General features: G+C 41.4%; 1 protein-coding gene across 1 annotated transcript in view; it reads left to right on the top strand.

Annotated features, from left to right (window-relative positions):
• Positions 1 to 3,017, top strand: part of MTPN (myotrophin) — a 60,580-nt gene extending 57,563 nt beyond the window's left edge. Inside the window, exon 4 of the mRNA XM_067747112.1 lies at positions 1,278 to 3,017. Coding sequence (XP_067603213.1) covers positions 1,278 to 1,364 — 87 coding nt within the window. The 3' untranslated portion in view covers positions 1,365 to 3,017. The remainder of the gene's footprint in view (positions 1 to 1,277) is intronic.
• The last annotated feature ends 11,537 nt before the right edge of the window (positions 3,018 to 14,554 follow it).

Here is a 14,554-nt window from a genome sequence, read left to right as displayed (position 1 = left end):
CTGTGTCATACTGGTTGACTTGTCTGTCTCTCACACCAGCCAAACTGGCAGGCTCTATCTTGTTTTGTGTCTATGCATCAAACATTCAGTAAATATTTGTTGAATGAGTGAATGGATTTGCCAGCAGAAAGGGGGCAGGGCATTCCATATTCCAACAAGTGTAAAGTCATGGCACCTGGTACATTGAGGAATGGTGACATTCCAGAGGATTAGAGTATTGAAAGATTAATGGGAAAAGAGACTGGTGAATTTGACTAGAGTTTGTCTCCACAGGACCATGCATGCCAAGTTTAGACAATTCCATAGGCCTCAGGAACAGAAGAATGAGTGAGACTTGGCAATGGGAGGAGGACAGGACACAAGAGGTTATTTGGTGAATAAATACGGGTTGGGCTGGAGCTAGCAGAGAACCTTTCCATGGTGGAGTGTTGCTATCTGTGGAAGTTAGAGAGGTTCAGACTTGGTTTGGGAGCAAATTCACCCACCATGCACTAGGTACTTTTTTAGATACTGGGGACACAATAGTGGATAATATGAACAAGATTTCTACTCCCATTGAGTTTTTACTCTAATAAGGGAAGACAGATAAAAACAATAGACACAAAGGTATGCGTACACATGCTCGAAACTAGAGTGCCATGTTGCAAGTAAAATGTTCCATGACAGCACTCTCTGCATGAAGCATTGAGAGCAAGCTGGAGAGAATTTCCCTAGATGATAGCAGATACCCTCCTTTCCTAGCCCACATCCCAGCCATTTACTGCTAAGTTTTTGTAAGTATAATGACCAATATTGTACATGTTCTTTAGGAATTTGTCTAAAATAAAAGGTTTGTAAGTTCTAGATTTTACAAATGTGTGTATTACTTATGCACTCTCCAAAAAGTGTTGCAAGGAAGAAAAAAAGATAATTTTGTCACAGTAATACCTTCTTCTTTAGCAAAAGTGATTTCCTTCCCAACCCTCCCTGTTTTATACTACATAGGGATCTTCTTTTTTAAAGCTTAATTGAGTAAATATATGATAGTATAAATAAAAGTCAGTCATTGCCTATGTTATTGGCAAGTTGTGTTTCTAGTTTACATTTCTAGTGCCTGAAAAATAATCTGGTGTTTTTACAGCTTAGTCTCTAACCTTGCCAGCTGTTCGGGGCTTTTCCTTCACTAGAATGGACTCCGGTAGTAAAGGAGTTTTGCCTCTGCCAAGCGCCCTGGCTTTCACTCTCTTCTCCTGGTTGTGGGCGTCGTTTAATGATAAAGGCTCTTTCCTCTTTTCCAGGGTGCTGATAAGACTGTGAAAGGTCCAGATGGACTGACTGCCTTTGAAGCCACTGACAACCAGGCAATCAAAGCCCTTCTTCAGTGATGGACGGATGGGCTAACAGCTCTGGAAGAATGACTCTCCTGTGGCCTCACACTGCTGCCTGTCTGTCTGTCACTCTCTATCTGCCAGCTTCTTCAGCTAAAATACTTCTAGAGGGGTGAGGGGAGAGAGAAATTCATAACAAATCAGACTACCAGAAAAAAACAATGTTTGGGAGGAGAGGAGAAAAACAAGATCAGGCTTTTACTAGGATTCCTGATCAGGTTAGCCTCTTTTCCATTTCCAGTAAAAAAAACACAGCTTATACCCATGGGAGAGCAAAGACAAAATATACCATTAACGTTTGACCTTTTCAGCTCCCTGGCTAATTTATTAATTAGATTGCGTTGAGGGTCTGACTCTACCAAGGCCAACTATACATTTGGTAGCCCCATCTGTGCGAGCAGTAGTGGCTGCTGTGACGTAACTTAGGGTGCTGAGATAAGCAATTAGCTCTAGCCTTCTGCCTTAAGATTCACTCTAGTGGGGATCTCCCGGCATAGTTAAGAGCGCTGCCTGTGGTTGGTGACCAAATCTTCCCTCGGTGACTTCCAGCTTTATGTGAAAGCTCATTTAAGGCGAGGAGGGGCACACTCCTAAACTGCTGGGCGGCTGAACTTTGGGTTTCCTCTCCCCCTTCACATGGATTTCATGTATCTTTAGATAAAACTGACTAGTTTTATTTATAAAATCTCGAAATTTTGGAAGTCTAAAGGAGAAATCATTCCAGTATGCATATTTTTTTTCCTCTAGATTCAGACATTTATAGAACATTGAAAACACTTTCAAACTCCTGCTGGTAGTAAAAGGGGATGTAAAAATAGAATCATAGCCATAAGCCTGTTAGTATCATAAAGAGAGAACAGTTGTCTTAGTACCTATGGATTTTCTTCATTTGCTATTTGAATGGATTGGCCTCAGTTGTGTTTGGAGAATCAAGGAACATTCTTTGGAATGCCTCTCTCAGACCCATCCTGGATGCTGATTACTTATTGCACCAAAGCTATCACTGGGGTGAGATTTACTGTTTGGACAAACTTAACCCCATCCCTTAAAAATATGCGTGTTACCAAGTTTCCCTGAGGTGTTGATAGGCTTCTGCTGAATGTATGCCAACCCACCTGCATAATATATATTTTTTCTTTTCTATATTATGCATTGCATAAAATGTGAGAACTTCAAATTGTATTCTGTGTTCTTAAAATACAGTGCCCTAAAATGGTGTTCTTGGGACCTGCAGAAAATATTTAGACACATTTTCTAATGTTTATTTCATGAGCAGTACAGCTAATTAAAACATATACCCTTAAATTTGCTGTCCTGCATATAAAATACTAAGATTCCCTTGACTTGCCATCCATATAAGCTTACTAAAAATATAAGGGTTTTTCCTTAGCCATGTCATGCAATAATTGAATGTACCTCAAATTTTTAAAACGGGGGAGGGTGGGTGAGGGACTTGTATTCAGATTGTGGATAACAAAGAATTAATGATGATTTTTTAAGGCAATGTAGCATTCTACAGCAGGGTTAAACTAGTACCAAGTCAGCCTGGCCAACAAGTCTTACTGACCACTTGCTGATTGGTTGGTTGGTGTGTGGGTTTGTGTGTGTGTATTTTTCCCCATGAACCCTTTTTTTATCCTGTGGCTTTTTCACTTAAAACTAGCCTAACCCTGTAATTTTCCTGCATCCAAGAAAACAATCACAAAATGCTGGTTTAAATACTTTGATACATTTGGCTAATTCTGCTGTCTTAATGCAGCCTATTTATTAGAGTTGGATTAAAAGTCGGTAATCAGTACTTCATGACATCACTGAACTGAAACACAGAGCTATCCTCACTGAAGATGGAGGGCACTCTATCAGACTGTAACTGTCAGCGTAGTGACAAGCTGTTTTGATATCTCTGTTTCCACTTCTTGGCATACTGCTGTTTAAAAGGCTTGGATTTTACTCTCTACGCAGTTTTACCTTTACTCTCAAAGTATTTTTTGTAGTTGGCTGCTGCAGAGAGTGCACTGTCCTGTCATTCCTAAACCTGGTCTGCTTCCACAGTCACCTGGTCTGGAGACCATGTGATTCTGTGTACAGTTTATCCTCATGTTCCTCGTAATGCAGTAGAGGCTACTCTGCCTTCCCTCTTCTTTCTCAGCCATTTTGTAAACCCCATAATTATGAAGCAGTTGCTTGAGAAAATAACAGATAAACAGAATAGACTGACCAAGATGGTTTAGTTTCTTTTTTTTAACTAGGTTATTTATAATGTATTTCTGAACCACTTGGCAGAGAAATTCACAACACTTAATGTTCATATTTTGACTAAAGGAAGCTAAAACCTTGTCTGCTTTTTGGTACTACATGCATTAGTAAAAGATTAAGTAAGTTTTGTTCTCCACTGAAGTAATATTTAACATCTCAGAAAAAATCTTGCATGTTCTGTAGTTTTGTATTAAGTCAGTCATATCGTATGCACTGTATCAAGTGAAAACAGGTGGTTTACCTGTCTACATTAGTATACTAACAGATTCCCCCTTGCAGCTTCAGACTGGTATCTGTAGACTTACAGTTGAGCTACGGCACGAGAATCGATGCAGTAGTTCACAGCTCACCTTCTAAACCCAGTGGGGCATGAAGGAGAGGTAGGTGGGTGCAGTGAGTGGAAGCTGCCAGCAAGTACGCCCTTGATTCATTGATTTCTTTCCCCCAAATAATGGATTTCAAATCTATATGTACCTATTTGATTTTTTTTCCCTAAATCTTCAACTGAGCTGCTGTTTTCTTCCATGCAATACTGTATACTCGATTGTGTATAGAAGAAGCTGGTGAGGGTGCCCTCCTGCATAAGTAACTGCAGTGTTTTGCATGCAAAATTTTAAAAAATTTAAATTGTCCTGATTCTATTTTGTAAATGGAGAAACAATCATATCTTTCTAAGCAGTAATGGAGGAAGACTAGTGCTTTGTGCATTTTGATATATTTGAGTTCATTTTTTCCACAATGTAATGCGTTTGACACAATTGGGTTTCTCATATTATCCTAGTTCACGTACATCAGAATGCTAAATAATATTGTGTTGAAGTTTTGTGTTGCAAGAACAAATGGAATAAACTTGAATTGTGCTACAGCCAGCGTGTCAGCGTTTACCTCACTCCGTTACTATCGCCTTCCTCCTCCAGTCTTCTCTACAACTGTATCGGTGCTTTGACTCAAACTTTTAATTAATCTGAATTTTCCCCCTCTATCCCACTTCTGGAAAAAAATAAGTGGAAAGAAAATAGGACATAGGAAAGATTCAATAGAAATAAACTATATTACTTATCTCATCTAGAGGTTTTGCTCTTCTCGCAGTTGCCTGATACAAATTGTTTGCCTGTAATAAATGTTGAGTAGTTACTAGGAGCAAGCTGTAGCTAGGAAATACGAGAGTGTCAGGATCTTAATAGGTGTTAAAGAAAACAGGGTCACAGTAAACCTCTTTAATCCTTTCATATGCTCATTTAAGCTATCGCAGAACTTTCACGTAGCACAGTATATCAGACTGTTAGATCTTTTTTTCCTCTTCCTGTTAAGACCAGTGATTCTCAAAATGTGGTCTCTAGATGAGCAACCATGACCAGGGAACTTGATAGAAATGCCCAGCAATCCGTGTTGTAATAAAGCCTCCAGGTGATTCTGATGCACACAGATTTGTACGAGACAATTAAGAGAAAAAGAAATAGTCAAAAAGCTTCTAAATAGGATGTCATCAAGGGTGGCTTTCTAGAGAGTAAATGGAAGCTGTAACACATGAGACAGCAAAACTCTGGACACCCAAGAAAATCTTAAGATGAACTTCAAAGCTACGTTCTGGGCAAAAGAAGTCGGGTTAAGATGTAACAGTGGCTCCAAAAATGTAACACTGGTAAGAATGACCCTTCACGGGGCTTCCCTGGTGGCGCAGTGGTTGAGAGTCCGCCTGCCGATGCAGGGGACACGGTTTCATGTCCCAGTTCGGGAAGATCCCACGTGCCGCGGAGCGGCTGGGCCCGTGAGCCATGGCCGCTGAGCCTGCGCGTCCGGAGCCTGTGCTCCGCAACGGGAGAGGCCACAGCGGTGAGAGGCCCGCGTACCGCAAAAAAAAAAAAAAAGAATGACCCTTCATTATTAGGGATTTTTCCCTGAAGGATGTCCCATCAATTGCCATGGACAGTATTTCCACAGTCCCCAGCTATGGTGTTACAGTCCCCATAGCTGAATTGCTGAGGCTTGAGCCTTGCCCAAGTCCTTTGAGTTCCAAAGTGGAGTGAGGGAAGCATGCAAGGACATTGGGGAGATAATGTCATGAACCTCCTTATTTCATGCTGAGCATACTGTGGGTCACTGGCAGGGCTCTAATCACTTAGCTGTGCCCCTGGCGGCTTCTGCCTAGCTAGTCCTACAGCAGGAGAGCCCTTTGGGAGACCAGTTGCTGCTTTCAACTCTGCTTCCCTGGGCTGGCATTAGTGCCTTAAACATGGATCCTCCACTGCAGTGGGTGCACCACTGGCTCAGAAACAGCCACCTTTGTGCCAGCGAACCATTTCCTGTTTTAAATTTACCATCTTCCCCAGACACTAACGGGATAATCACACATCAGCCATAGGATATCCTTCTTCAAGGCTTTTACTTCATTGCAATATAATTACTGATTGAAAATAGAATTTATCATCTTTAATGGCACCTGATACATGGCAGACATTCACCGTATTTGTTCTGAACTAATGTCAAACCATTATACAGTCAAATGCGAGGTAAGCTTTGTTTTAGTAAATCCTGGCTAAAGGATTACTGGCTTTTGGGACCATGGGGCTACACCTAAGTGTCACTGTACTCAAATATTGGCCAAGCAGCCTCAAAAGTACTACTGAAATTTCAAACCCAAATCAATGAAGTAGAGACAAATATCACAGTCACAAAGATTCACTGAGGAAACGCTGACCATGGGGTCAAATGCAGGTCACTGAGCTATTTGTGGCATATACTAAAGCACAGCTGTAAATAGAGTAGCAACACAAAGGACTGTCTGGTCACCCCAGCAACTTCTATGCATTCAGCAGCTGCAGCAGCAAGGGTATTCTTATTCACACCATTTGGATAGAATGATGGGTCACATGTCTGGCAACAGCATCTTATCACACAAAGGAAAATAATGCATAGACAATTCCTAGCAACTGGATGCTGATATTATTACTAGATAACTTTTTTCTTTTTTAAAGAAACTGTGTTTTACTAAAGTTTTACTAACAAATCTGAGAATGTATCTGTATATCCTTCTCCGGATATCTAGTAATGTCCCATGTGTTTATGCAAATCCCCTGTGGCAGGCCACCAAGTCTAGCTATGTGCCACTGCTGGTGATTTGCTAGTCTAATTTCAGTAGGCTTGAAAGTACTCAGATCTAAGTTAACTTATATTAATTTTACTACTAAAATTTTTAAATAGTTATTGTATTACAGCTAGTTGTGCTGAGAACTTTTTACCACATTACATTATTCAATTTTCACAATAATCATATGTTTAAAAAAAAAAGACTAAGGTTAAAAAACTTGCAGTAAACAGCTCATGAATGGTACTATTTAGTTCTGTCCGATTTTAGAGCCCACATTCCTGATTTTAGAGCCCATATTCCTTCAAATTAAATGAAGAGTAAAAGCTGTTCTCACCCATATATCCAAAACCAATGCTCATACCTACTCCCTTGCAGAAAGCTCAGAGAGGCTCTGCAGCCCTGGTGCCCTTTTTTTTTCCCTCTTAGCAATAGATCTCCAAAACTTATTTTGCATAACTGAAACTTGGTAACCTTTAACCAACACCTCCCCATGTTCCCCTCCCCCAGGCTTTGGCAATCCCCATTCTGTCTCTGCTTCTATGAGTTTGACTATTTTAGATTCCACACATAACTTCTTTTTCTGGCTTATTTCACTTAGCATAATGCCCTCAAGGTCCATCTATGTTGTTGCAAATGGCAGAATTCCCTTCTTTTTCCAAGGCTAAATAATATTACACCTTATGTACATACCACATTTTCTTTATCCATTTGTATATCAATGGACATTTGTTTCCATGCCTTGGTGATCACGAATAATGCTGCAAGGAACGTGGGAGTGTGTTCAACTATCAACTATCTCTTTGAGATCTAGATTTCACTTCTGTTGGCTATATACCCGGAAAAGGGATCACTGGATCAAATGGTAATTCTATTTTTAATCTTTTGAGGAACCTCCATATTGTTTTCCATAGTAGCTGCACCAATTTACATTCCCACAAAGTACGAGTGTTCCCTTTTCTCCACATCCTTGCCAACATTTATTACAACACGGATTGCTGGGCATTTCTATCAAGTTCCCTGGTCTAACAGGCGTGAGGTGGTATCTCATGCTTTTGATTTGCATTTCCCTGATGATTAGTGACATTGAGCTCCTTTTCATTCATCTGTTGGCCATTTGTATGTCTTATTTGGAGAAACATCTATTCAGGTCCTTTGCCCATCTTTTAATCGAGTTATTTGGGGACTTTTTTGGCTATTGAATTATAGGTGTTCCTTATATATTTGAATATTAACTCCTTGTCAGATATATAGTCTGCAAATATTTTCTCCTCTTGCGTAGGTTGCCTTTTCATTTTGATGGTTTCTTTTGCTGTGCAGAAGCTTTTTAGTTTTATGTAGTCCCACTTGTCTTGTTTTGCTTTTGTTGCCTGTGCTTTTGATGCCATATCAAAGAAATCATTGTACAGTTCAATGTCAGAAGCTTTTTCCCTACGTTTTCTTAGTCTTATTGTTTCAGGGTTTGTGTTTAAGTCTTTGATCCATTTTGAGTTGATTTTTGTATATGGTGTGAGATAATCCAATTTTATTCTTTTACATGTGGATATCCAGTTTTCCCCACACCATTTATTGAAGAGACTATCTTTTCCCCATTGAGTCTTCTTGGCTCCCTTGTCCAATATTAGTTGACCATACATATATGCCAGGGTTTATTTCTGGTCTCTTTTATTCTTTTTCATAGTCTGTCTGCTTTTATGCTAGTACTATACTGTTTTTGATTACAGTAGCTTTGTAATACATTTTAAAATGAGGGAGCATTTCAGCTTTGTTCTTCTTGCTCAGAATTGCTTTGGCTATTTGGGGTTTTTATGGTTCCAAATGAATTTTTAAGATTGTTTTTCTATTCCTGTAAAAATGTCATTGGGATTTTGATAAGGATTACACTGAATCTATAGATCACTTTGGTAAATACTGACGTTTTAACAATATTAATTCTTCCTATCCATGAACACGGGACATCGTTCCATCTGTCTTTATTTCTTTAGTCAGTGTTTTCTAGGTTTTAGTGTACAGGTCTATCACCATTTTGGTTAATTTTATTCCTAAGTATTATATTCTTTTTTTTTACACTATTGTAAATGGAATTTTCTTAATTTCCTTTTGGTTGGTTTGTTTGTGGCCACCCATGTGGTTTGTGGGATCCTAGTTCCCTGACTCAGGATTGAACCTGGGCCTTCAGCAGTGAGAGTGCAGATTCCTAACCACCAGACCGCCATGGAATTCCCCTTAATTTCCTTTTTGGATAGTTGTTTGTGTATAGAAAGGCAGCTAGTTTTTGTAGGTTGATTTTCGTGTCCTTTGACTTTACTGAAATTGCCTATTAGTTCTAACAAATTAAAATTAAGTTCTTGAAATTAAACTGTAACACTATGAACCTGGAAACCCTATCATATACCCAGGCTTATCAAAAATTACTCTTTAAGGGAGTTAGATCACCATTTTAACTGATCATCTATTGTGGTCTGGGCATCATGCCAAGTATTTCATGTGAACTGACTCATTTAATCTTCATAAAAACCCTATGAGGTAGGACTATTGTTATCTGTTTTCAAATGAGAAAACTAAAGCTCAGAGAAGTCAGGTAACTTGCATGTGGTCACACAGCCAGTTAGTGGTAGTCTGGATTTAAACTCAGTCTGACTCTAAAGTTTGTGCTCTCTGTACCTTATATTGCCTCTCCAACTCTCACTGAACCAACCTATGACATTTTATTCAGTAAATGCAGTGTTTTCCAAGTTCTTAAAAAGATACTTAGCAAAAATTTTATGAGTTTGTTTATGATTTTAAGCAATTAGATGAAAAATATCATGTAACATGCCTTGATCAATTACTTCTTATGATGAAATCAAATTCTGCAGAGATGAAATTTAGTTTTCAGTTTGAGAAATAGAAATACTTGAATGTAATATATTTTGGCAGTCTAGAATTATTAAGATATAGATCAAGAATCAGCAAACTATGGCCCACAGCTCGAACCTGCCCTATCACCTGTTTTTTTATAAATAAAGTTTTATTGGAACACAGCTTATACCCATTCTCTTACATATGATCTACGGCTACTTCTACTTCATTAGCAGAGGTGAGTAGTTGCAACAGAGACTTTATGGCTCACAAAGCCTAAAATATTTACTCTCTGGCCCTTCACAGAAAAAGCTTGCCAACTCCTGATATAGATGTTTAGTTGGGATAGGTTGAGGAAAACTCTGTAGGATTGGCCAGGACCTAATTAGAGAGTGATGAGCAAGTCATGGGAGAATGTAACCTGTTAATTGAAGCAACTTAAAAGCCAAGCCTATAAATAATGCACCTCTCTTCATACCTAGGGTAGATTGTTACAGTAATGATCCCCAGTGAATCATGCCTGGGTATCCGGGCCCTTGTGCAACCCCTTCCCAAACTGACTCTTGGGCTTGGCCATGTGACCTACCAGGGCCAAATGGGACAGCAAACATGAAGCCAGCAGAAGCATGAACAGGTGCTTCCTTGTTGGGGCATGCCCCCTTAGGTCTCAGCATGGAAACAAGCCCAGAGTTATATCTCAGGAGAGACCACATGAGGAACTGAGGTGTCCCAGTCCACAGTCCCAGCTACCCGCCAGACAGGTGCGTGAAGCCATCTTGAACTATCCAACACCAGCTGAGCCCCCACATAACTGCAGCCACAAGTGACCCCAGGTGAGGTCCGAAGAACCACCAGCTACACCCAGCTCAAACTGCAGAATCATGGACAAATATACAGTGGTTGTTTTAAGCCACTAGGCTTTGGGGTATTTTTATGCAGCAAGAGACACCTGATGCAACACCCTAGATGAAGGAAATCTACTGATGAGGGCTCAGGAGCAGTACCTGGGGGCAAGAAGACATGTCTAATTAAAAAGAAAGTGAATTTTTAAAATATACACACCTGCGAGATACAAAGAAATACAAGGAAGGGCCCAGGATTTCCTTTTCTTTCAGACTCTTGAAGAAGAGAAAAATAAGTTAAAAGCAAAAACCTTTGGCTTTCTGTCTAGGAAAGGTTAAGTGCTATAAATAAACTCTTGTGTTTCTACAGAATCCTTTTTATCCCTTTCTATCTGCCCAGACAGAGAAAGTGTCTCCTGCATCCTGGTAGGTTTTTCCTTTTGCCTCTTGGAGGAGTCAAAGGCTAATGGGGATTTGCTGGTATGAGCCAAACACCCGTGCCAAGCTAGCGGCTTTATGGCGAAGTAACAGCTTAAATAGTATGGGGAGGGGGTGGAAAAAGGGGGCAGCACGGCATGAAATAAAGAAGAGCCACAAGGGCTGAGACTCTCATCTGTGATTCCCACGCTAACCGCCAGGTGAGCCAGTGCTGGCCTTCCTGCCAGACATGAAGGCAAGGGGGCCCTCAAGCATGGCCAGCAGGGTGTGGGCATGGCAGCTGCATCCGGAATGGCAACAGCAGCAAAAGGTCCCTCACCCTTAATTGTTTATCACCTCCCAGCACTCTCTCTCTCTCAGTCAAGACCTGTGGAATCGTTTCAAAGCAGCCTTCCTAAGACCCAAACCAGCCACAGCGGCTCCAGAAGCTAAAATGCCTTGGGTTCCAGGGGCAAAAAGGGAGGTAGTGAGCAGAGTCAGTTCTCTAAATTGTGAGTTCATTGGTTCATTCAACAAATACTTATTGCGGATCTATATATGTCAGGCCCCGCTGTGGGCACTGTAGTGATAACAGTCAACACTACGGACGTGACTCCTACCCAGATAGGGCTTACATCCTAGGAGGAGAGAAAAGACAACGGCTACTCCCTAAATAAAACCAGTACAGATGCTGACATGTGCTGGAAGGAAGTGGACAAGATGGGCTAGGGCACACACGGTAGGGTGCTGGAGGACCTCCTGGCTCGCCTACGTCTTACTGGTTTCTGACGTTCAAGGTGTTTATACCTTCGAGGGAAATGTTTTGGCCTCAGGTAAGTAAAGCTCCACGTGGTTAGATTTTTTCCGCATTTCAGTTTATTGTGTCGGGTAATATCGATGCAGGCTAAGACATGGGAGGGAGGTGGCGAATGGCAGCAGCGCTGAGACCAGACAAGACGTTGAGCTGGCCCTCTGGTGGTGGGGGGGATCGCCTGGCACCCCACTAATGACCCTGCCTGCAGGGCAGGCAGGGCAGCAGTTCTCCAAGGCCATCTCTCTGCGCTGTGTGTGCTCACTGATCAAGCAGCAGCAGCAGCAGGGCCCTGCCCAAGCTCTCTAACTAGATTGCCCTAATGGGACCACGCGCGAGACAGAAGCTCAGCGCTCTCTGTAGGGAGCTACTAATGCTTCCAAGTCCAGGGAGAGGTCGACCAGTGCTTGGCTTGCTTTACAAAATAGGAACGAGGTCCCCAGGCTTTGTCACCTCAAGGAGGATGGGCTTTCTAATATCTCCTCCTCACACTAAGCACAAAATGCTAGAGAGTTGCTTGTCATCTTTCTCTTACCCCCTTTTCATTTTGAATGAACCATTACATAAATCCTGTGTTCATCTCATTTCGGTAGCTGTGAGCTTAAATCTTGTTTCATGTCATTATCAGCAATTCTTTTCATGATGATAAGAATCAACACAAACCCCAGTTAAAACCTGGACATCTGCCACCCAGTTGCCACAGACAACCGAACCACTCACCCAGGAGGTATGGCTGAGGTTGGACGACGTGGAACAAAAAAGGGAATTCTTCCTGAGGATAAGCAAACCAACTGCGTATATTTTGGTTGTGTGACCCAGTGGATTCCATTTAAAAAATTTAAACTCCCTCATTTAAGATTAAAGGTGTGTGTTTTAAAAGGAGGTCTTATAGAGAACAGACTTGTAGTTGCCAAGGGGGAGGGGGTTGGGGGAGGGGTGGCGTGGGAGGTTGGCATTAGCAGTTGTAAGCTATTATATACAGAATAAACAACAAGGTCCTACCGTATAGCACAGAGAACTATATTCAGTATCCTACGATCAACCATAATGGAAAAGAATATAAAAAAAGAATGTAGGTATAACTGAATCACTTTGCTATACAGCAGAAATTAAAACATTAAAAATTAACTATAGTATTTAACTGTACTTCAATAATATATATATATATATTAAAAGGTCTTACTGATTAAATATTAGGGATTTGTTAAAAATCTAAAACTGCTGCCCAGAACGTTTTCATTTGATTAAATTTCCTTTTTTCTGAGATATTCACTATTATAAGAGCGACTTCACATGCCTCCTAAACTGTGGAGTGTTGAACAAAGGGAAAATATCTTTATTATGATTTCTCTCCTGCCACAGTTATTTGAGTTATACTACCTTGTGCTTCCTGACATTTTAGGAAAGAATTATGTTTGGAGCTTTGCCATGTCATAAATTAACTTGACAATCTTTTTTTGACAAAAATCACATCCATACTTTTGGCCCCAGTCATTCTCTTTGATGTTGTTGTCTTCTTGTTAAGGAGGAAGAAACATGCTTTCACAAGCCTATTGGCTAACATGTCAATGAGAAGCAGATTCCAGGTATAGGATAAGGGGCTGCCTGAGGATGAACTCAAGCAGACCCCCATGGAGAAACACTTCCTTTGCTCACACTGTGTTTTGTCCTTTCCTGCACAGGTTGAGACTTAACATACAGATGACTTGCATCCTAGATAAACTTGTCCAGGAGCTCACACCCGGCTGAGCTGAAATGTGATTACCAGGAACTCAGACACAGTTCTCACGCCAATGATAAACCAAGTTCCTTGTGTCCATAAGTAAATCCATCCAACCAAAATTGAATTAAGAGGTCCTCATTGCCCAATCCTGCTTCCTCCCTTGATGATGCTTAATGGGTCTAACAAGGATCCATTAAGACCACCCAGGCTGAGGCTTCCCTGGTGGCGCAGTGGTTAAGAATCCTCCTGCCAATACAGGGGACACGGGTTCGAGCCCTGGTCCAGGAAGATCCCACATGCCACAGAGCAGCTAAGCCCGTGCGCCACAACTACTGAGCCTGCGCTCTAGAGCCCGAGAGCCACAACTACTGAAGCCTACGTGGCTACAGCCCGTGTTCTGCAACAAGAGAAGCCACCGCAATGAGAAGCCCACGTGCCGCAACGAAGTGTAGCTCCCGCTCGCCACAACTAGAGAAAGCCCATGCACAGCAACAAAGACCCAACACAGCCAAAAATAAATAAACAAAATAGATTTTTAAAAAATTTTTAAAAAGAAAAGAAAAGACCCCCCCCCCCCAGGCCTCCAAGGACTAACGTAAACAGCTGAGGAGCAGTACCGCCAGATTTAAACTTGATTGACTAATGAAGTCAAACGTGTGGGTGATCAAGCAGGAAGGCGGCACTGAGAGCCCTGGTAGAATGCCAGTTTTGCAGTACAAGATGGTTATGAAATGATTCAAGATGTTTAAAGACAGACAATGTATTCTGAGAAAGCAGTTGTGTGAGGTTTTAGGAGATTTGAAAACATCCTGTTTCCAATCCCAACAGGGAGGGTTCCAGGAGCATGGAGGCATGAACAAGAAATACCCTGGAAATAAGAGTTTCAGGCCAACTTGATAGAGCCCTTCTGTGTCATAACTCCTAACATCTCATCTCATTCTCAAGGAGACATCTCCACAAAAAGCCCAGCACACCATCAACCCAAGGTACCTAGCGTTCACTTGTTATGCCAGGACTCTCCACCCTGTTGCAGAGAGAAGCTGTACCCAACTAGAAGAGTTCCTTACACAGATGTTTAATATCAAAACAAGAAACAGCAACCCCAGAGCCAGCTCAGGGGTACAGACAAGAACTCAAGAGCTCCAGGAGTGCCCTCACCAGGAGAATGACTCCCAAATCCACATCTTTCTTGAAATCTCACCCAGGCTCTGG

Source organism: Pseudorca crassidens, chromosome 8 (assembly GCF_039906515.1).
Source record: "Pseudorca crassidens isolate mPseCra1 chromosome 8, mPseCra1.hap1, whole genome shotgun sequence".
In the NCBI taxonomy this organism is placed as follows: domain Eukaryota; kingdom Metazoa; phylum Chordata; class Mammalia; order Artiodactyla; family Delphinidae; genus Pseudorca; species Pseudorca crassidens.
The sequence above is the reverse complement of the archived record's forward strand: the minus strand, read 5'-3'. Positions and strand labels throughout refer to the sequence as shown.